Genomic DNA, 22,065 nt, shown 5'->3' with positions numbered 1-22,065 from the left:
CTGCTGAAAACTCAGCTGATAACCTTATGGGGATTCCTTTATATGTTATTTTTGTTTTTCCCTTGCTGCTTTTAATATTTTTTCCTTGAATTTAATTTTTGTTAGTTTGATTCATATGTGTCTTGGTATGTTTTTCCTAGGGTTCATCCTGTATGGGACTCTCTGTGCTTCCTGGACTTGGGTGACTATTTCCTTTCCCATGTTAGGAAACGTTTTAGACTATAATCTCTTCAAATATCTCCTCAGACCCTTTATTTTTCTCTTCTTCTTGTGGGACCCCTATAATTCGAATATTGGTGCGTTCATGTTGTCCCAGAAGTCTCTGAGATTGTCTTCAATTCTTTTCATTCTTTTTTTCTTTATTCTGTTCATCAGCAATTATTTCCACCCTTTTGTCTTCCAGCTCATTTATTCGTTCTTCTGCCTCAGTTATTCTGTTATTGATTCCTTCTACTGTATTTTTCATTTCAGTTATTGTGTTGTTAATCTCTGTTCATTTGTTCTTTAGTTCTTCTAGACCTTTGTTAAACATTTCTTTTCTTTTCTCAATCTGTGCCTCCAGTCTACTTCTGAGATTCTGAATCATCTTTACTATCATTACTCTTAATTCTTTTTCAGGTAGATTGCCTATTTCCTCTTCATTTATTTGGTCTTGTAGGTTTTTACCTTGCTCCTTCATCTATGACATATTTTTTTGCTGTCTCTTTTTTTTTCTTTCTTTCTTTTTTTATGAGTGGCATTGTGTTCCTGTCTTACTGGTTGTTTGGCCTGAGTCTTCCAACACTGCGGTTTGTAGGCTATTGGGTAGACCTGGGTCTTGGTGCTGAGATGAGGAACTCCATGAGGCCTCACTCTGATGAATATTTCCTGGCATCTGAGGTTCTCTTTTAGTCCAGCAGTTCAGACTCAGAGCTCCTGCTGCAGGAGCTTTGGCATGACCCCGGCTCGTGAACCAAGATCCTGCAAGCTGCATGGAGTGGCAAAAAAAAAAGAGAGAACAATAACAAAGTAAAAAATAAAATTAGACTAGGAAACTAACAGATGTTTTAGAATGAATATAAAAATAAAAATATAGATGAATCAGCATCCAGAATGTACATCAGTACCACAATAGTAAAAAAGAGGAGGAGGGAAAAGAAAGAAAAAAAAGGCACGGGGGAAGGTCTTGGCTGTGCAGGGTGGGGCCTTAGCAAGGGCGAGGTTTGGGTGGTGGGTGAGCCTAAGCTTAGGACCCACAGGGCTGGATAGGCCCTGGGGGCTGTGGGGGTTGAGGCTTAGGCTCAAGGAACAGAAGGGACCCAGGTGTGCCGCCCACTCCTGGTCTCAGAGGACAGGGAACCTCACCTGAGAGCCCAGCAGGCTTCCCGGGCTCAAGTGGGCAGGGCAAATACCCTCCTCTCCAGTCTAGGAGGGCCCCTCCTGCCTGCCTGTCCTGATCTCCCCAGCCTCCTTCCTATACCCCCAGGACCAATGTGGCTAGGGGGGCGGGGGCGATGGCTGTGGAGGGCAGGGGACCAGCTTGGGAGCTCAGCAGGCTCCCTGGGCCAAGTGGGTGGGGTAATTGCCCTCCATCCCTCTTCCATTCTTCCCGGAGGTCCCCTCCTGCCTGCCTCTCCTGCTCTCCACTCAGCCTCCTTCCTGTGTCCCCAAGGACCAACACAACCTGGAGGGGGCTTTGGAGGGCTGGGGATGGGCCTGAGAGCTCAGCAGGCTCCCTGGGTCCGAGTGGGCGAGGCAATCGCCCTCCGCTCCTCTCCCACTCCTCCTGGATGGCTCCTCCCACCTTCTTCTATTGATGTCCCCAGCCTCCCTCCTTTGCCCCCAAGGACCCACGTGGCCTGGAGGGGGCTTTAGAGGGGGCTACTGGCTTGGATGCTCAACAGGCTCCCCAGCCTGAGTGGGCCAGGCCATCGCCCACTGCTCCTCTCCCACCCTTCCCAGAGAGTCCCTCCCGCCTGCCTCTTCTGATCTCCCTGGCCTCAGGGGTGCCAATCCTGTCTGGCCTCCACTTCTTCTCCCCCCTCAGTCCCCCCATGTCCTACTGGTTTACTTGGGGGTTCCTCCTATCTCCTTTGGCCTCAAAGTCCCCCACCAGCAGCAGGCAGGCACCCTAGTTGTGAGGAGATGCTAACTCCACATCTTCCCACACAGCCATCTTGATTGACACAAGTACACTGAATTTTAAAACTGTATCTTCTTTTACTGAATTTATATCATTGAGCTAATGACATTTTTTTGAGATAGGTTAATTGATACAGATTCACGGAATCAATGTTATTTTTAGATGATTTTGTGATTAGACCTTAAAAACATTCTGAATTTTGGAAAAATACATAGTATACAATTAAGTGTACCCTTCTACTAAAGAACTTGGTTCCAAAGTTAACGTTATTACTGGCAATGTTATTGGATTTGTTAAGCCCTGTATTATATATATTAGGATGGGAAGTTTCTCCTGAACATTTAAAATCTATTTCCTATTCTTTCTTATTAAACTAAATAGCGTAGAAAGGTGAAATATTGTATAAAATATCACAGGATCATACATTTGTCTATGAGTCTTACCCTATTCAAGATTATCTAGCTAACTAAACTTATCGTGATCATTTCACAGTACATCTAAATCAAATCATTTTATTGTATACCTTAAATTCATGCAGTGCTACATCTCAGTTATATTTCAATAAGACTGGAAAAAAATATCTTTTACATGTGAGTGAAAATTGAAAGGGTTTGTTTCATAGAATAATATATCCTAACTCCTAATGATCAAACGATATACATTTGTCTTCGATTGACATGATTCTTTTGGTTTTGATATATTTTGTTTGTGGAATATTAATTCAAATGAAAAAATTAGAATAAAAGCACTAAACATCTTAAAAAGACTGTTCATTAATTATGAAACCTTTAATTTAAAAATTAGAGTAATATTTTAATAAGCAACTTACAGTAGCTTATTCAACTTTAAATATAAGTTTTTGATTTGGGGAATTTAGAATTTAATGGTCTCAATGTTAATTTTTTCAATTTTGTGATTACATAGAAGTATCCTTTTCTTTATGAAATAGCAGTGATGGGTCAACTTATTCTCAACTAATTTGGAAAGAAAAAATTGTGTTCACACATACATACACACACACACACACACACATATATATATATATGTAGGTGGGGGTGGGTTGGGGGAGGAAGAGAGAATGATGAAGAAAATGTGTCAGTTAACAATTGGAAAACGTGGCTGAAGGCATACTGGAGTTCTTACTAATCTTGGAAACTTAGTGTAACTTTGGGATTACTAAAAAATAAAAAAAAAATTGTATAAAAGGAATTTAATAGTGAGTAGCAAAGTAGTCTCTGCTGGTAATTTAAATTTTATTAATTATATTATTTTGAACTTCTTAAAAATAAAGTCTCAAATATTAATACTATATGAGTATATGTACTGTTTATAGGTTCAAAATTTATTCAGCAATGTTTATTAAGCACCTACTATGTGAAAGGCAATAGCAAGGCTTTTAAGATACAATGATAAAAAAACAGGAACTTTGATCTCATGCAGAATGTAGAACAAGAGTAGTATGAACAAATAAACAGTTATACTACAGTGCCAAAAATATCATGATACCTGAAGTGCAAAATTTATATGAGAAAGAAATTTGTTTCCTAATACTTTATATTGTTAAGTAACTTCTTTGGAGAAATTCAATAGAGAAATAGTGTGGTTTGTTTCTTTTAGAGGAAAAATTAGCTTAAAAAAGGTTCAAAAAGGCTCAGAATTAGGCTTACACATATATTTATTTTATTTTATGTACATGCAATGAACCAGGAAGTAGTTGCATTATAGGTAAAGGGATCCGAATATCTGTGATTAAAATTGTGGCTATAAGGGTAATTTACATTTTTACTAAAACTTATAATTTAGATAGATTTCATAAGTGGGAGAAAAAACAATGCATCTTAATAAATTGTACTAAAATTTTAATATGAAAATTAGACATAAGAAATTCATATCATGCACTGACATCATTTATTGTAAACCTGAATTACTATTTATAATCAACTGCAAGCAGCACTACATCTATTTTGCAGGTTGCAAATAATACTCTTTGGTCTTCCGAAATTCAAAAAGGAAAAACTTTCTTTTTACCTTTTCCAGCCTATCAGTTGCAAAGCTGTCCTGATCCACGCCCATTTCGAAATGGTTTTGTAATCGGCAATGATTTTACTGTGGGGCAAACCATTTCATTTGAATGTTTCCCTGGTTACACGTTGATTGGAAATTCAGCTCTCACTTGCCTTCATGGAGTGAGTCGCAATTGGAATCATCCACTTCCAAGGTGTGAAGGTATGCTTCTAAATTGAAGCTGTCTTTTAGGTGACATCATCTATGTTTAATAATTCTTGTTTTGGTACTCTTTTCTTGTTTGTTTTCCTCTTCAAATAGCATGCTAAATATCCAGTTTTTCTTTTAGTTGTAGAATTACAGTTAGTACCCAGGTCAAAGACCTAAGGCTCCATAATGAATAACTGGTTTTGTCATTATTGGCAGGAGACCTAACCTTCTTCACTGGATGTGAAAGTAAAGTTTGTTAACACTTCAGAGCTTCTTCTGTGTGATGTCTGTGTGAGTGCATCTGTGTTTGTTTAGTAATCATTCATATATAAACCAGTAACCCAGATACTACTACTGAATTTGGGCTCATTTCTTCTAAAGAAAAAAAAAAAAAACCCTTTTAAATAAAAATGGCTTGAACCACTTTATAAGGCCTTATATTTATACATGGTATAAGACAAAAGTTGAACAGTGTATATATGGATAAAGTATTTGAAAGAAGAGAAAACAGTGCAATTTACTAATCTAGTGATAGTGAATAACTATGTAGCATACCTCATGCTGAAAAATAAATAAAAGCTCACTGTTTGATTCATGGGTTCCAGCTTCATTTTACATACCTTAACTGTGGTAAAAACATAACACAGATGTCTTTTATACTGTTTAAGAGGTATGAAATGTTTATCTTTTTCTTTATAATCAGTTTATTGTGATTCTACTTAAATACTTTGTTTTGTGTTTTTTTCTGTAGCTCTTTGTGGAGGGAATATAACTGCAATGAATGGCACCATTTACTCTCCTGGATATCCTGATGAATACCCAAACTTTCAAGACTGTTTCTGGCTTGTAAAAGTACCCCCTGGGAATGGAATCTACATCAATTTTACTGTTCTTCAAACAGAACCAATCTATGATTTCATTACTGTATGGTAAGCCAAGACCATTGTTATTGATTGATTCAACTGTATGTAACAATGAAACAAGGAAGGAATGAAAATATATCACAGTCCTCTGTACAAATTGCCATCTGATGTTTGAATTGGTGTAACTGAGGGTGACTGTGTGTTTTGCAGAATGAGACAAACAAGAGAAATAGATTTTAGCTTATTTGCCCATGAAGTAGCTAAACACGTAGAACAAAAACTTTATGGGTGAAAAAATGATTTAAATTTGTTATTAAAATAATGTGCAAAACCTGGGAATTAAATCAGAGTAAGTTTAAGGTAAGAAAGTTTTCTATATACAGAACTAGTGAAATTTAAAAGCCTGTATTCCAATAAGTTATTTAATACAACTACTGAATTTCTGTTACAATAATTCATCATAAAATATTATATTTGTATTATTATTATCCTGTTAATTAAAGCATCTGTATTTAAACTGAAAAGAAAATAGCTGAATTAATTATTGACAATTGGTTAATTGAACTACCATGTGACTTCTAAAATTCATTCTAAATTTAACAGTCTATGATTCTCAAGATTATTTTGAAGAAAATAAAAGGAAGGCAAACTTCAAGCAATTGGGAAGATCTGGGTTGTGGTCAGGAAACCAAAGACAATTTAATTGATTACAGCTAATATGGGTACATTTCTTTTGGGTAAAAATGTGATCTTTTTAAATATGTTATCACCTAAATAAACATATACCAAAATTATTTGGCACTCGTTGATTCTTTCATCCACTGCATCTTTATCGTCTCATATGTAATACTTTCATTAAACTTTGTGTGAAACTTTCCAAAAAAATCAATCTCACTCTCCCTTTCTCCCTTCCCTGCTCTATGTCTCTCCTATAGGGATGGACCAGACCAAAACTCACCTCAGATTGGGCAATTCAGTGGCAATACTGCTTTGGAATCAGTCTATAGCACTTCAAATCAGATTCTAATCAAATTCCACAGTGATTTCACAACAAGTGGCTTTTTTGTGCTCAGTTATCACGGTTGGTATCATCTAGGCATTCCTATTTCATCTGGCACTGTTTGAAATTGTCCTTGAAAAATTGAGTGTAATATATATATTCAACCAATGATTGAAAAGGTATTAAAATTTGACACTTTTTTATCATTTCAAATACATTTACTTGCAAAGAATGGCCTCTTCTAAGCATTTAGGGACATTAAAATGTGAGCAAATGGAGGAGGAAATAAATCAGTCAGTAATTACCCCAGTAGAAAATAATCATTTTTGCATGGAAACGCATAAAAGAGAACCAGCTGTTCATATTTTATTGCATGTAGTTTTGAAACATCAATTGATTTTTTTCAATACAAAATGTTTAATCTATTTAACCTGCTGTGAGTCTTTCTAAAATTAGCATCCAATAACTTTATGCTTTGGATCACATTACTCATTCATTTATACTCTGTTTCACAACTATATCTATTCTAGAGTCCTACAGTTTTAAGTGACTATTTCAGATCATTAAGTTCATAGCTTTTACTCCCGTGAAATAATTTATGAAGAGTTTCAATTTCAATTTTTTGTATATAATTATTCTGGGTTCTCTCTTCATAACATTAACTTTTTGAAAGAACATTCAGATGGTTTCAGAGGATTTTTTAAAATTTCCTGTTATGTTAAATTGTATTTCATTATAAATAAGAAAATGTTTATTTCTAGTGATTATATCCTTTCATCTGCTATGACCGTAGTTTCATAAGCACATTCTGTTTCATATGACTTTGTCAGACCAATTCCATGAGCATCACAGGATCAATAAGCTACTAAATTAAATTTTCAAAACTTATATTAAAATTTCCAGGGTGATTGTGTACCTTGTCCATTACATTAACATACAATTTAATGTTTTCTTCTTTTTTTAACACAAAGTAAGAAAATCTCTGATACTCAAAGCTTATATTACATGAAAAATATGGTAAGTCAAATATGGTTATACACAAAGACACTTAAAGCACATTGGGTCTAGAAATACTCAGAGAACAGACCAGAAAATATTTGATTTGCTTAATCTCAGCACTTATCAATCAGTAGATGATGCCCAATTTGTGCTCCTGTAGTGGCCAGAGCTGCATGTATACTCTGGCATAGCCAATTAGAAAGCAGGGAGTTCAGTTAGATAACTTTGATTCAGGCTGTTTTTTTTTTTAATAACTCATTTGCCTTTTTAAATGAATTGGTCATTGATACTGGCAGTATGTATATACAGTCTAAAGCTGCAACAATAGCTTTATTACTTTGAAAGGTAATCATAGCTCAAGAACTACTAAACTAAATGATTTTAAGTTCAAAAAATGAATTCGTTGCTGAACTGTATTTTGTACATTTTCTCTCTTCACAGATCCCCGCATAAATTTTTATTATTTTGTATCTTGCCTGAACAAGTGATAAAGAAGGGACTGTTCATTGATGGACTGTAAATATCCATAAAATAATCTTATAGGGAGTGGAAAATTCTTATAAAACTTAGGAAACATTTCAAAGAGGAAATATTGTCAGAGAAAAGGATGTCAGTATCTGTGTGTGTGTGTTTGTGTGTGTGTTTGTGTGTGTGTGAAAATGTGAAAATCTTTACATAGAAAATACAAGGATGACAGAATGTAGGTAAACATACAAAATATGAACGTAGATTTACATAGACACTTATGTGAATGTATATACATATATTCTCATTCCAAATTATGTTTCACCTGATTTTTGTAACTAGGTTCTGAATCATGTATATTAAAAATAGAATTATTTGAGGAATAAGTAAGATCAAATGTTTGTTTAGGGCTTTGTTTTTCAGCTGACTTTGGACACGTTATCCTTTGGTTTCCACTTTCTTCAGCTGTAACACAACACGGTATAATTGCTGAGAAGATTAATGAGATACTGTATATATAGAAATTACTCCAATTACTGGCATGTATTAGGTTGAACCATATGAAATTGTTGGCAGAAATGCTGAATATTGACAATTTTGTATAGCTTAACCCATGTCAGTGCTGTCATTATCACTATCATCAACATTGCACTGCGGAGATGAAATGATTGGAGACAATGAGTAATATACAGTTAGCATAGTTCCTAGGACAGTGTATGTTCAGTAAATATTCCTTTCCTTACAATATCTTACCTCACATATTAGTTTTTCTAATAGAGTATTTATATTTATTTATACTTATATTTTAAATTTTATAATAAGGCACAATTGCCAGAGATTAGAGAAGCCTAACATTTGAATCAACATCTCTGGCAATTTTACCCAAACCTTAAAATAACCTTGAAATTTGGAGAGGTAGCCAGGGGTCATGTTAGAAATTGACAGATGCCTTATATTCTACTAGCCCTAGTAGGATAATTTTCCTAAGCATGCTTTCCTCCTGACTCACCTTTTCAAGAATGCATGATGCCTTCATTAAATCAAATTTAAAGCTACCCTATCATCTTGTTCATTGATTCTTATTCCCCAATGCCTACTCTGACTCCCATTAGATTCTTACTCTCACTGCCCCCTGAACTTCCATTCTTAAATGGTTTCTTACTCATCTTCGGTTCTTTAACTCTACCTATCTTAAGTCCCATTTCTCATTTTCTTGATAATTCAAACTCATAGGGATCACTACCATCTTTTCTATGATTGCACTTACTCCGTTCACCAAACTTTTCAGAACTTACAGTATGCTGTATTGTTTTATATGCCTTGTGAGTTTAATAATAGTGAGTGCTTTTATGAGGACACAGATCACACTTATGCTTCTTAATCCTTTCATAGTTTTATTATTGACTAATTATAGTTTAGTCTTATGGTCATGTGTGTTCGATTCTTTTTAAAATGTTGTCTAGTTGAGTTTATTTGAGCTGTCTTAGTGACAACTTTTAGAAAGGTTATTTTACATTTATGTACATGTGTGCTCATCCCTCCTCACAAAAACAAAAAAGATGCCTGTTTTCAAATTGGTATTAATATAATTAGTACAATTTAATATAACCAAAAATATAATATTCATATCCATGGCTCGTATTCAGTAGCTATAGCTTAGTGCCAAAATGAGCTCTCATAATGGTAAAAAAAAGAAAAAAAAAAACTGGTCAGGTCATTTGGTACTTTTTCGTAAGTTAACCAGGGAGATAATTCACTATTTAACACTTAGTTTAAGCTGATTTAATATACCTAAGTTTAGAATGGTTTACTCCCCCACTCAGTTTTCTTTATATTCTCTTAGTGATTTAATAGCTCCTTCTGTTATGCCCAAACCTATAAGTCAGAAGTGGTTTTCTTAGGACTTGTGTACTTATTTTATAAATTTAACAGATCAGTATTTTCATATATTTTCTTAAGGTCACATTGATTATTTAGGTTTTATTTATTAATATATTTTTAATATGTCTGAAAGGAGAAAAAATGTGTTTTTATAAGATCTAGTCAGATATCTGTCTTTTATAAAACATCACCTTCATAAAGCCTTCATGATCAAAAATAACATTCATAAAAAGCTTTGGAAAATGACAGTTCTATGCAATGAAGAAATAAGGCAGACATAAATGTTGAGGCACTTTATCTCAGATACCGTATTTCTTCTTCATCTGAGGAAATCTACTAGTCTCTCTCTGTATATCTATAACCTCAATTTCCTAAAGAAAGAGCTGAATTTTCTTGATATCTGCCATAGAGTCAAGATGGGTTTGTCTTATAATAAATCATAACAGTATTCAGTCCTAATCAATGACTTCCTGAAAGTAAATTACACAAAACCTGTTTCAACTGCATGGTTTTGCAGACACTAACTTTGTATAGTCATTCTAATAGCAATAGCTACCATTTACTGAATACTTAATATGCCAGGCACTATGCTAAATGCTTTCCATGCTAATTTTTGTAATAACTCTGCAATATAAGTATTATTATCCCTATTTTAATAATTAAAGAACCAAAAGACAGAAATTTGTAGCATATATAAAGACAGAGAACTAATAAATAGAAGGGCTGCCGGGAATTCAAAATAGGTCTGTCTGACTTAAGGACTGACCTCTTTTTAAATAATGACAACAATAACAGCAATCATAATAATAGCTAAACTATACTGAGTTCTTACCAAGTGCTAGGTAGTGTCCTAAGCTGGTATTATCTCATGCATAGATTATATTTAATGGTATGTAAACATAATTTTTCTTTAAAAATTAGCAATGATTTTCATTTTTATCAAGATAAGTCATCTTACTTTCTAGAAAATACCTCTCCTAATTACAGCTTGGAACTTTGAACTTTTTAGTGCTTCTCTTCCCCAGGACCTACAGGCTAACAACAATATGTTGGTAGGTTTATCACAACTTAGTGTGTTCCTCTTTGTAGTTTCCAAAATGTGCTATGGTCCCTGTGTGACGAGAAAATAAGATAAGTTTATTGGGAATCTGACTTATGCCAACCACTGTAGTATAGCCAGAATATATATTTATTAATTTAAAACAAAAGGTATCATTTTAATGCTTAAATCTATTATCCAGGGTACCTCTTTTTCTAATATCAGTTATTAGGGAACCTCAATTATTACAGAAGATTTTCTTAGGATAATACAATTTAATAATATATATTATGCATTGTTTTCTGTTATTGGCACAGCTTCTGTGAATGAGTGGGTTGATTATATATTGAATTTCAGATTATTTTTAAGAAATGTATTTAAAAAGCCTGTAATACCTTTAAGGTCATCTTTTAAGGTTATATTGCCTTTACAGTGAATGCTGTATTTGGGGACAAGTATATTTAACTCCACAAAGTCTCATCCTAAAAGAGACTACTGTAGATATAAGGACACATTTTATATAAAACATAAATCACCATTGCTTTGAACTGTGTGACCCCATTGCCTCCCACAACGTAAAGATCTGACCTCCTTTCATATTTCAGTAGATAGAGCATTGAGCTGATGAAATGTTTCATTGTTTGATTTTCAGAGAGCATAGGGGGTATGAACATCATACAATTTTATATATATATATATACAGCTAAAAAACCAAACTAGTAAAACTATAATGATGAAAAGATATTGCCATTTACTATTATTTAAATGACTACTTAATGATTACTTAAATGACAAAAAGTCATGTCAAAATTGCTTACCATATTTTGGTATTTTGCTGTGTGTGATAAGATGGCATTTTTCTTCTATGGTATCTCAGCCCCCTCCAGCCAAAGTCCATCAGGAACATCTCTGTAGTTAAACAAAGTTGAGTTTATAGGCTCACTGTAATGTGCGGGACAACATACCATGAGAAACCCCATGGAGTCTCAGTGAGAGGGTGTTAGGAGGGACTTGTTATAGGATTTGGGCTGTGTAAGATGGTTCTAGAAGGTTCGAGGAAGCATGCTTTTCCTCTGGGTTTGGTGCTCTTAGAAAATTGCAGCAGTTCTATAATTGGGTATCTTAATTTTTTTCTAGAAGGTGGAAGGTATGGAACACACCTAAAAACTATGATTGGCGTGGGATAGCAGCATTCTCTTGTACTAGCTGAGATGGAGGAATCTTGGTCATATTGGTGGTTTGGATAACGTTTTCATTTTGTTTTATGGTTTTTGTTTTGTCTTTTCTATGCTCAGACATGATTAGGGAAAGGTCTTATTTTTGTCTTGTTCCAACAGGGTCAAAGAGCTATAATGTCTGATGTTAGTTAAATTGATTACAGTCAACAGTAGAAAATCACGGCCTATCAGTTAGAGCCAGGCCGGCTCCAAGCCAACAGCATACAGGGGCTGTGCTTTGTTTTCTTTTGTTTTGTTTTCTTTTGCTTTTTTTTCTTTAGTCTTTTCTTTTCAATATGCAGAATAAAGTGATGGTTAAAGAGCTAAAACGTGTTCCTTCATAGACAAAACAAACCAAACTATGGTAGTAAACAGAAAAAGAAAAATAGAGACTGACAAAGAAAAAATTGTCACCTCTGTTATCTACTAATGTGCCAGGCAACTCAACCATGTAGAGAAGAGACCTTTAGCACATTACTTTTCAGACTCTAATGGTCTCAGTACTAGGATAGGATAGGCAGGATACTTTCCATTAGCTACTGGAATATGGGGAAGTCACTTCATGCAAAATATATTGGAATTTTCTTATGGATAATTCAGGATATTTCCCAAAAGCTTGTTTACTATACTTCTGTTTTTCCATCTCTAGGAAAATACCTAGTAACTTCTTGTTGATCCATTTCTAATGATCCATTCCATTTCTCTGTCTCATCTCCAAATCTAGGGCTGAACATTTTCTCTTGAATTCAAAGATTCTCCCTTCTATAGGCAGAGAAACAAATGGATTATAAAATACTAACAGATAAAACATGATATTTGTAAGTAATTTAAGCACCACTGAAACTTACCTGTATGGTTCATATCAATTCACTAGCAGACTTTCTCCAAAATGGAAAAAAATTACTAATTATTTTTTCTTCTTAGTTAGAACTCAGATAGCATTTGTTTAAATACTTCTAACTCTACTTTCAAGTGGAGCTGCTTAAAGTCATTTTACATAACTTTTGAAATAACATTACCAGAATTACATAACTGAGTATGTAATTATCAGTGCTTTTCCTCCTCCAAATCTTCCCCAAATCATGAAGTTATCATACTTGAACTAATCTGGGTCACCACTGAAGTACAACAGTGGTTATAGAGAACTTAGAATTTATAAGAGCACATAGAACATTTTCTTTTCCTCTGTAAGAAATACTGCATCCTTATTTGGCAGAAAGGTTGTGCACTTGTACTTTTGTGGTTTAGAGAAGGAATGGCAATTTGCCAGTGTCCTGTTTTGTCTTTTTTTGAAGAAGCCTTTAATAGCTCAGTTGAACTGAAATAGATAAATGCAGCATTCTTTTCTGGAATTGGGTTGGTTATTTCATTACAAAGAAAATAGGAAATGAAAAATAACCAAATATATTGCCAGAATTAAACTCTAAAGTGATTTTAAGAAGCAAATTTGTTGGACCAGGAACCAGACATCTGTACACATTTGAATGAAAACAGAGCACTGTTCAAACAATGGTCATCCTCAAAAGGTACTGACATGCACTCTAACCCACAATTACCTCTGTTTCATCCCCATTTGCAATTTTAGAGCTAGAGTCTTCTTAGGGAAGACTATTTGTTTAGAGACTCCCTCCTGAAAAAACCTATGTTTTGTGTATTACTTAGCAAATATTTGTTGGATTATAAGTAAAGTGAAAGGAGCTTATTACTCAGTTGTGAAAAAGACACATGAAGAGTCTCCTCCCTTACATTACTTAAAGCCTAGATGGAGTCACAAATAGTGAAAAAGTAAACTAATAAATGGAAAATAATAAATGTTGAAACAAGTCATGATATCCAGTTACGGGCAGAACTGAAACTTTTAAATTGTATCATCAAAATTTTAAATAGCATGAGCATGTATTTTAGTCCATGTTTTCCATGGATTGTTCTATTTAGAAACAGCTTCAAAGTGATGATCATTAATGAAAAAACTGCGTAACATAGATATTTACACATTTAAAATACACATTTAAGCTAAATCGGTATTCTCTTTTAGATGAATCATTTTATTTGACATGCCATTCACCTTTAAGACACCATTGACTTATTTAATAACTACGCAAGGGCATCGTATCCTACATGTCATGATTGTATGTGCTACAAAACAGAGTTCTGTGATTAGTAAATAAGAGTAAAGGGTAGGAGGAGGTAGGTAGTGAAGAGCTCAGAAGGTATGTTTATCCTGGTGATGTAAAATTGGGAATTGAGATACAAAGTCAGACTTGAAGTCAAAAGGATCAGTGAAATCACTTAGGTGGAGATTGTAGAAAATTTGTTCGAAGGAAAGTTTATTCAGAATTCAAATCTATAAAATTGATGAAAATAGAATTGCTCTTATTGAGGTAGAGGAAGGAGGTACGGAAATTACACCTCCTCACACCCTCCATGACCCCAAGGTGATCCCTTGTCTCTAGGGACAGTTTATAAAATGCTGATGGTACCAAAGAATGGAGAATAAGAGAATTTAGCTCACATTACCCACTTGGCCATGGGAAAATAACGCAGTATCTCTGAGCATCATCTTCCTCATAATAATGATTTCCAACCTCTAGTCTTTTAAACTCTCCAGCTGAGTTATCTAAGTCATTCTAAGCAGGTTCTACAGATGACAGGAGTCATGAATTCCTCATTGATAAAAATGTGCTTCTTCTTTAAAATAAAATAATTTTTGATTAGCATGAAGATTAAAAACAAGTTTACAGGCAGACAAAGATCAGATAAAATGCTCTCCTCTAAAGCAATTATACTCCAATAAAACAATAAATAAATAAAGCATAATCTCATAAGGATTTCTCCCTGTAGGGCTCTCCGTATCTTCCTCTCCCCTTCCCTTACCTCTCTGGTGTTTCTCACAACTACTTTTTACCTTGATAATTGTAATTTTTGCTCATGTTTCCTCCTCTATCTGAATGCTCTTCTGCCCATGATTACCCTTCAGCACTGGAAAAAATCTTACTCATCCTTTCAAATTTATTTCACTCATTTCTTTTTATCGGAATTTTCTTTAACTAGTCTAGTTGATATTCCTCAGTACTCTCATAATACTCTCACAATAGGGCCCATACTGAAGATATGGGCTTTGAAGTTAAAGGACATAGGCTGGACTTCTGGATAAACCCTGTACTAGTTGTGTGATCTCGGGCAAGTTACTATGCCTTTAAACCTCCTTCTTTTTATCTCCAAATTGAGGTACATAAAGAAATTAACTCCTAAGTTTAAGTAATAAAATTATGCATATAAAACACATTTTTCTTCAAAGGTTATAACAGCGTAAAATGTGTTTCTTAAATTAATAATAGTATATTACATCTTTGAAGACAACTAGTGAAAACAAGGCTTTAATCAAGCAAACAGTTGTGATACAGATATCATATAGGGCCAGTAGTCATGATACTTAGATTCATAGAGACCTTTTTTCTGTGGCCTTTACCTTATGCCAAATAAGAATCTACCTAATCTAATGGGATGACCAGTTTAGAAACATAAAATTTAACATAAACATAATCTAGCATGGTGAAAGAAGGCTCTGGAGCCAGACTGTTTATGTTCAAATCCCAGCTCTGCCATATTATAGCTGTATGAGTTGGACAAATTCTTTAATTCTTTTAACAGTTTTTCTTTTATATAATGGGAATAATTATAGAACTCGTTACATAAATTAATAAAATAAATAAAGTTTTTGTGAAGACTAATAGAGTTAATATAAGTAAAATGTTCATAATATTCCTTGGAATAGAGTAAGCCTTGAGTATTGTTCGCAATTATGACTGAATGCTAGGCACTTTGCTAGATGCAGGGGATTCTGCAATGAACTTTGGGAAGCTAGGCATTGAGCACATAAACAAACATGAGTGTATAATTCCAAATTGTGATTATGCCAAGATAGAAGCACATAATCCGAAGGACTAGAATGAGGGTGAGAAATAAGGAGTTAAAAGGTAAGCATTCTTACCATGGGAAAATATTTAAGAAATGATTAATTTTCCCTCAATGTTATAGCATTTTTTTAAATAAATAGTTGAAATGATAAATTCTACCATATATTTTTATTCTTATAAATAAACCTTATGTAATTTTCTTTTTTCACATATGTGAATATGTATAGCTGCTCAGAGAAGGAATAAACATTGTCTATTTTTATAGCCTATCAACTAAGAGTGTGTCAACCTCCACCACCTGTACCCAATGCTGAAATTTTGACAGAAGATGATGAATTTGAAATAGGTAAAGTCTGCTAAATTACTTTCAAAGAAAACATACTGTTAGCAGAGGTATTTACTTTAAAAGAAATAAGAATAAAGAATAGTAGCAGCCTGTCTTAGACCTTCTTTCCCTGGATCTATGGGGATTGTTTAAAATTCTTAAGAAAGGATAACAATGAAAAGAGGAAAGGGAGTATTAGACAAGAAGAAAGAATTCTGTATTTCCAGGATGTACAGTTAGAAAACAGTGCAGGAATTTGAACCGTATAACTATTCTGGTAGTTCCTTCCAAAGTATTATTTTGCTACCTTCCAACACTGTAGTCTTAACTACTCTTCTTTGAATTCAGGCATAAACCTGATGTGTATAATGAAGGCTATGTAGGGTGTATTAGAAGACATGTTTTATTTCCATGTCTTTGAAAACAATTGGTTGGTTATGCTCAATTTGATTGCAGATAAAGTCCTTTTAAAACTTGGTTGGAAATTTAACTGTAATAATATCTAATAATTTGAAAAATTATGTAAGAAAAGAAGACATCCTAATGTTATCATAATAAATTTTTGTTATTATTATCCTAGTAATATTAATATTGGTTGAGAAATGTAAGAAAATATCAATGACCAATGTACATCTAATCTTAATAGCAATAACTAGGAATCTCCTTTTAACTGCTTGATATATTTTTAATGAATATCTTACCCATACCAACTGGATTATTTCCTTACTACTATTGTTTATATCTAACCAGATTGCCCCAGTACAGTCTTACTGGTAGTTTATTCTTGAATTCAGTTCTGATTGTTCAGTGCTTATGACATACTAGTAGTTCAATATTTTGAATGTCATCACTGCTTATAACTAATAGAATTTTTATATTGATTGAAAATGACTGAAAGAAAAGTATTCTAATTTTATATTGAAACATCTGTTTATTTTAACCATTACCTTGTTGCTTATCAGAAGCCCCTTCAACATTTTTTTTTTAAATAGGTGATATTATTAGGTATCAGTGTCTTCCAGGATTTACTTTGGTTGGTAATGCAATTCTGACATGCAGATTAGGAGAACGACTCCAGATGGATGGAGCACCTCCAATTTGTCAAGGTACCAATTCTTATGATTATTTATTTCTAAATATCTGTTTTATGTTTAATTCAGTACTAGCAAAATAGAGAAAAATCTATTTTATATAATTATATAACTGACAATAATGTTAAATATTATACAACTCATAAGTGGTATTTTTCATTCCATTATTTATCAGATTTAAGTAAACATTTTTAATTCATCCAAGGCTTAATTTTCCTAGTTTATCCCAAATTCAATTCAATCTATTTAAATTGTTTTTGCTGTGAGTAGTGGAAATGGAGGTAGAAAGCAAGAAAAATCACTTTAAATAAAGGTTCCAAAATTGACTGCAAGTAGTTTCTATTCTGACCACTAGAATCATTACACTTTTTTGAGCACCTGTTAAGAATGAGGATCTGAGGGAAAAAATAAACAAACAGAAAGTTGTAAATGGTCCCTGCTGTGAAAGCAACATGGTGTAAGGGATATGACAGCCATACAGCTTGTAGCAATACAGTACTAAGGAAACAGGCCAAGGAGCTATAGAGTCACATAGTTTTAAACTGTTTATAGGACAGGGAAAGCTTGATGGAGGCATTGCTCCCTGAGTCATAGGTTACAAATGAAAAGTGATACTTACTTTGGTAGAACTAAGATAGGGAAATTGTGGTCCAAGTGACAGAGGTATATGCAAAGACACAGAAATGAAAGACAGTAAGGTACAGACTTCAAGGCATTCACTATGTTATAAGGGCAAGACCATGATGGATCTTGAAAGATGTACTGGGATTTTGATGTTCAGGCATCATGTATTATTAACTTGTATAGCTCCTAGGGCCCATAACAGTGCCTAACACATAGTAATTAATTATAAATATTGGTTAATTTGAATAAAATTGAATTGAACTTGATTATACATCTCCAGATTTTCTTGGATTACTCCCTTCACTGGTCTTTATTCTTGAGAAATAGAAATCTGTTTTATGCAGTATCTTAACTGTTACAATGAGCCTAAAACAAAAATTCTGTTTATTATTACAAGCATGCTGTAATTAGGAATAAATGTTTGATTTTTCTACTTCACTGGAATCCTTACAAGAAGTTAGAAGGATTTTCATAAGGGGCTTTTACACTATCAAAAAGAAAGACATGTTTGGAGGTATAACCAGCAACAGTATAAGAATTTTCCTTGCTCTTAGTCAATGATTTTTATAGGCCATCTTAAAGTTGTTTGTTTATTCTGAAGTCTGCCACCTTTACTCCTGAATGAGCAAGCAATTACATACCAGGATTTCTTCCTTGACCCAGTGTATAAACTTCATTGTGAGCTCTTGGAGAGCAACACTTCTTTTTTATATATCTGGATCCCAATTCAATATTATATTTAATTAAAAATACAAAACAGTTTTGTTATTTGAGTCCCTCATCTCTCAGATTTTCAATATCATATTTTCTAAAATCAGAATTTCCTATAGATTAGTAAATGTATTTCTTCTTATTCTATCTGCTCTGGAGAATACAAAAAAGGATGATCAATCTTTGTCTCATGATAACACTGTGGGTACTAGCTAAAAGTTAATTATCCCTCAGAATGAGTTTATGCAACATTACTATATTAATTAATTGACCAGGCACTTAAGCTAAAAAGCTGAGTTAAAATTTTGTTTGAGTTAATTCGTAATCCTACTAAAAGATTGTCATTCATTTGGAATCTGTTGTAACTAATCTATACTGTTTTTAGTCTATTTTAAATTATTTGATATTTTCACTTTTCCTAATAGAGGCTATATCATTTTTGTTATTACTCCCTGGATCCTCTTTAGTTCTTTATATCACACTTAAAACATGGAAAGCAGGTCTAAATATGGTGCTCTTCAAAGGGTTTGATGTAAATGACATATAATAGGTGACTACAGATAGTTAAAAACATGGGGTTCGTCTAGCTGAATGTGTGAGACTTTCTGTACTTTAAACTTTCTGGGCATTAGTTTCCTCATATGCATAATGGGGATAAGAATTGTAGACATTTCTTAAGGTTGCTGTGACAAGTAATTGATATAATGAACAAAAGGTGTTTAACAGTATCTAATGTATACATATTTACTCTTGATGATTGTCTTACTCTTGACGTATGTTGGTTAGTGTAAGAATAGGTTAATTTGTGTATTTACAGTAAATTATATTGAATCATACCAGTTTTTCAAAAGTAATATGGAATATTTGTTCAATTGAAAACATTGGGACCATTAAGATACAGCACCTGCTTTTCAATAACAATAGCCTAAGAAGAAAGTCAAAAAAGCGATGAAATGATAGCCATAAAATTGCTAACTGCAATAACAGAAGCATACATTACAGAGGTACCAAGAAGAAAATCAACAGTTCTGCTTGGGTTGATGGAGGAGAGTTTCAGGAAGTGTTTTTTTCACAGAGGATGAGATATGATCTGGGTTTTGAGATGTGCTAACATTTCAAATGCATCAGACAAGAGTAAGACTTTGAAACAGGAGCACTAATGGATAGGCTGAGTTCAAGAAAATTATAGGTCATCCAGTATGTTTGGAGCATTCTGTTTCAGAGGAGGAGCTGCAGAAAACAATGCTGGAAAAGTAGGCAGGGATTGAAGTTGAAGGGCTTTGAAGGTGCTGAATGGTTTTTAGTAAGGGAATAACATGTTCAGTAACCCAGGTACTCACTTAGTTAAATAGTTCAGAAGTATTAAACAGCAGAGCACACACAACATAAACCCTTTCTTAAAACTTACTTCAGTTTGTCATATGGTTATATATCTTTTATTTCAATATGCCATAACTATATATTCACTAACGTTCTTCATCTTTGACTCAAGTTTTCCATTCCATTTCTAGCCTTCAAGTTTGTTTGTTTGTTTACTTATGTTACATATTTTTCATTTTGTGAAAAGCAAACATCAGGTTTCTCTTTTTAGACTGAGAAGGACTTAATACTATCTGCTGAATTATTATTTTTTTAAATCTTGAAATCACATCCAAGAAGCAAACGTCTCAGATTCAAATAAGAGAAATAGAAGTTAAAAAAAAAAAGAAAGAAAACAACTCTTAGATTAGCTATACTGTATTCTATAGTAAAATTTTAAGTATCTGTATATGAAGTTATGACCGTTATTTTCAAGTTATTTCAAGTTATTAACTTGATTAAAGAACAATCATATGTTGCCATAATTCACTATTTTACTTACTCTTTTCCATCCCTATACTACTTGAAGACTTTATAATTCAAAATATTTCATGTCCTTCCACCCTGGAAATGACATATATATAAATCCTTCATCTATTCATCTGTATTTTAGCAACAGTATTTGGTATTTTGAAGCCTAGTTTATTTGAACAAACATTGAGAAACAAGGATTCTATTTAAGGTAGTGATCTAATTATTTTTGAGATACAGCACTCTAAATCCAAGGTGGAAGTTGGTGCATAGTGATTGGATTTGGAAATGGCATGAGATGTATTTCCAATTCACCAAATCCTCAAAAGTTATCTAGTCTACCCTTCACTCCAGTTGCTTGAATGTATGCAGTAATAACACTCAAAAATTGGTCCAAGCTACATTTAAAAACTATTTATCCGTGATGTACATAGGACATTTTACTGTAGTGGCTACAGTGGCTTCCAGGTAAAAAATTCTATATCATATTGAACTAAATCCTGTTTGGTATATATTGGTTTACTTCTATACTGTGTGGGCTATATTGAGCAATTCCAATACTCTTCCCACACCATAAAACTCAAAGTCTTAAGGGAAAAAAAAGGGCTGAAATGGCATCATTTGAGTGATAAGGATTTAATCATCTTGGTCACATTCTCATTCCAAATGCAAATTTAAGTATATGTTTCTATTATTTGGTCCAATGCATAATGCTATTGAGGCCAACAATTAAAGTATAGTAGTTTACTATACCTTGGAGATATACACACACACATTCTCAGGATGTACAGCAGAGGTACTGTTATGAAATGAAGAGCTGTGCTTTGTCTTACACTTATGATCTGGAAATAGCAGGAAGAACTGAAAGGTAACTGGTGACCCAAAATTTTGTTAAATCCTCGTGGCTTAAGCATATTCATGAGATTAGAAGTGACTTTGCCTGGAATGAATACTGTGAGATAGGGCAGTTTCCTCTCTGTCCTCACATACCTGAGTGAGTTAAAGTTTGAGGACAGAAGAAAAAGTAACGAAGGAAAAGGACAGGGTAAAGACATAGGCAAGAGAGGCAGAGGGGAGAAGACGTAAGAAGATGAAGGAAAATAGGGAAAACAATATAAAGAAATAGAAGGCAATAAATGCCTTATCTTTTCATTATCTATATATTTATTGTCCAGAAAAATAATGTATCTTCCATCTAATAATAAAAGGAAATTAATACCATAAAATTTTAGGTCATTCCTCCATACTTTGAACTGCAAGCTTATTATACAAGTTGTCTTTTTATACACATAACTCAAGATATCATCTCCTTTATTGTTATTTAATATGAAAACATTTAAAAACTGGGTATTTAATGCAATTTTCACTTAAATACATTTCAATTAAAGTATTGAAATGCAACTTTAAAATGCAACTTTCAGTATTTAAAATGCAACTTTCACTTAGGTCTAAAACACTAGCATCATCTAATGGTATATATTTTTTGACAGTGCTCTGTCCTGCCAATGAACTACGCCTGGATTCTACGGGAGTCATATTGAGCCCTGGATATCCTGACAGTTACCCAAACCTTCAAATGTGTGCCTGGAGCATTTCTGTGGAAAAAGGATATAATATTAGCATGTTTGTAGAATTCTTCCAGACAGAAAAGGAATTTGATGTTCTTCAGGTGTATGATGGTAACCATGGGTTATATTTACTGGATATTCATAAATTCAGTTCAACTGCTCTAATTATACTCTCAGGCCTTCAGTAGAAACACTGCTT

The 22,065-nt window shown here is 33.6% G+C and overlaps 1 protein-coding gene across 2 annotated transcripts in view; it reads left to right on the top strand.

The window, feature by feature from the left end:
• Positions 1 to 22,065, top strand: part of CSMD3 (CUB and Sushi multiple domains 3) — a 1,097,972-nt gene that overhangs the window by 986,571 nt on the left and 89,336 nt on the right. For both annotated transcript variants that reach the window (XM_007468748.1, XM_007468747.1), the window contains 6 exons: positions 4,160 to 4,348; positions 5,088 to 5,265; positions 6,135 to 6,280; positions 15,983 to 16,063; positions 17,035 to 17,148; positions 21,789 to 21,977. In XM_007468748.1, coding sequence (XP_007468810.1) covers positions 4,160 to 4,348; positions 5,088 to 5,265; positions 6,135 to 6,280; positions 15,983 to 16,063; positions 17,035 to 17,148; positions 21,789 to 21,977 — 897 coding nt within the window. The remainder of the gene's footprint in view (positions 1 to 4,159; positions 4,349 to 5,087; positions 5,266 to 6,134; positions 6,281 to 15,982; positions 16,064 to 17,034; positions 17,149 to 21,788; positions 21,978 to 22,065) is intronic.

Source organism: Lipotes vexillifer, unplaced genomic scaffold (assembly GCF_000442215.2).
Source record: "Lipotes vexillifer unplaced genomic scaffold, Lipotes_vexillifer_v1.1 scaffold1679, whole genome shotgun sequence".
Taxonomy (NCBI): domain Eukaryota; kingdom Metazoa; phylum Chordata; class Mammalia; order Artiodactyla; family Lipotidae; genus Lipotes; species Lipotes vexillifer.
The sequence above is the reverse complement of the archived record's forward strand: the minus strand, read 5'-3'. Positions and strand labels throughout refer to the sequence as shown.